Below are 1,775 nucleotides of genomic sequence, written 5' to 3' on the forward strand. Positions count from 1 at the left end.
GGCATTCCCGGAAAAATTGAACTGCAACGCAGATTACATCGGACAACATGTTTAACAAACATCGAGAGGATTCAGACTGTGTTTGAATCTTCTCCTTGTTCTCACCTTCCCCTGTTCAGGCTCGTGGACGTTCCAGAAGACGTATGTCTGAATCGTGTTCAGACCGCCTTGTTTCGCCCTCTTGATGATGTTCGGCCACATCTGAACAAAAACCCAGATCGCAAAACCGATCAAAGAACACAAAAAGACAGGAAAGATTGCGACTTTTCACAGATCAAACGAGCAAACTGTGCATACATCAGGGGTGCTGCGAGGGTAGTGAACAGAGCCGGAGTAAAGAAGCTCTCTTTTGCCATTGATGATGAGAGAGGTTCCATCGTAAGTGACGCCAGCGTTCTTCTTCTTCTTGGCAGCGACAACACCGGAGGACGAGAGACAGATCACGAGAAGCGCTAATGAAAGCCACCGATTCGGGGAGTTTATTCCCATGATTCTCTCTTTGTTTTCTTTTTCTTTTTTTTTTCTTTTTTTCTTTTTTGTAATAAGTTTTTCCTTCTCCTGCCTTGGATCTCTTCCTTGTCGAAGGATAAGAGAATCGACAAGGAGAGCTCAAATAACAGGTTCGAAGGGAAGCCAATGATATAAGAGACAGATTCGGGAGAACCATTAAGCTTTGGAGAAATTCGCGGCTATGAACATTTCTCTGTTTTTTTTTCCCTTTTTTCCCTTTTTTGGGGCTATTTTTGAATGTTCGTGTGTTTGCTTGGTCTTTGCTCTGTTTTCCTTCCTAATTCGGCGGGTATACATTCAATCAACTTTTGCTAAAACCTCTGAACCCATTAGAGGGTTCCATGTTTTTTTTTTCATGTACGCAAAAGAAATATCCAAAAAAAAAACTGCTCAAGAAAAAGATTCATGACGTGACTTTCTTATTTTATTTAAATAAAATGTGCTGACTTTCTTTGTTTCTAATTTTAAATTTGTGAAAAACTCAAACTACTGCTATCCATAGTTTTGAAAAAACAAGCGGATTCAATCATATACTAATAATATAAAAATCATATAGTAAAATAATTGTGTCAATTTGTTTTCTTTCTGTCCGTTTTGACGTATACATTCACATGTATAGAATATCCATTTTAAAATATTTAATTGAATATTTTAATATCTTTTTGGGTTTTTTTTTTCCTTTAAGAGGTATTGTTGATATTTCTTGGTTTCGGGCAAACAATGAGTATAAATAATTTGAAATAATTTCTGGGATTTTATTGAAATAATTTTTCTTGTTCAAACATCTGCCTGTTATTAAATAATCACGTATCAATTTTTTTAATTTGATTTCCTAACGTATTTTAAATATATATAATTTCTTTTTTCTTACAAATAACAATGAGAAACCAAAATAAATCAGTATTTTTTTTTAATGAAAAAAGAAAGAGAAACTGAAATTAGCAATAAATGCATTATTGAATTAATTTTCCATTAAAAAAAAAGAAAGGAAGTAGACCAAGAAATGCAGCGCATGTGGGATTGGGAGACTCTGCGAGAGACTTTCGGCTACTTCCTCTTTGTCCTGTAGCTTTCTCTCTCTCCACAGAATCCTCTGCCCACTGAAAATTAGGGTTTATAGCTGAAGAGGGAGGAGGAAAAGCATTGCGGACGGAGCGTGAACCAGAAAGATGAGTGCTTCGAGGTTTATAAAGTGCGTCACCGTCGGTGACGGAGCTGTTGGTAAGACTTGTCTGCTCATTTCCTATACGAGCAACACTTTCCCT

General features: G+C 36.6%; 2 protein-coding genes across 2 annotated transcripts in view; one reads left to right on the top strand and one right to left on the bottom strand.

Moving 5' to 3' along the window:
* Positions 1–598, bottom strand: part of LOC104807367 (beta-galactosidase 11-like) — a 4,358-nt gene extending 3,760 nt beyond the window's left edge. Inside the window, exons 1-3 of the mRNA XM_010532593.1 lie at positions 298–598; positions 106–201; positions 7–21 (exon numbers count right to left, since the gene is read on the bottom strand). Of these exons, the coding sequence (XP_010530895.1) occupies positions 7–21; positions 106–201; positions 298–489 (303 nt within the window). The 5' untranslated portion in view covers positions 490–598. The remainder of the gene's footprint in view (positions 1–6; positions 22–105; positions 202–297) is intronic.
* A 916-nt stretch (positions 599–1,514) lies between these two features.
* The window catches only part of LOC104807368 (rac-like GTP-binding protein ARAC3), a 2,237-nt gene continuing 1,976 nt past the window's right edge, over positions 1,515–1,775 (top strand). The window contains exon 1 of the mRNA XM_019201808.1: positions 1,515–1,775. This exon is cut by the window's right edge and continues 1 nt beyond it. Coding sequence (XP_019057353.1) covers positions 1,680–1,775 — 96 coding nt within the window. The 5' untranslated portion in view covers positions 1,515–1,679.

This window comes from Tarenaya hassleriana, unplaced genomic scaffold (assembly GCF_000463585.1).
Source record: "Tarenaya hassleriana unplaced genomic scaffold, ASM46358v1 Cleome13, whole genome shotgun sequence".
Taxonomy (NCBI): Eukaryota; Viridiplantae; Streptophyta; class Magnoliopsida; order Brassicales; family Cleomaceae; genus Tarenaya; species Tarenaya hassleriana.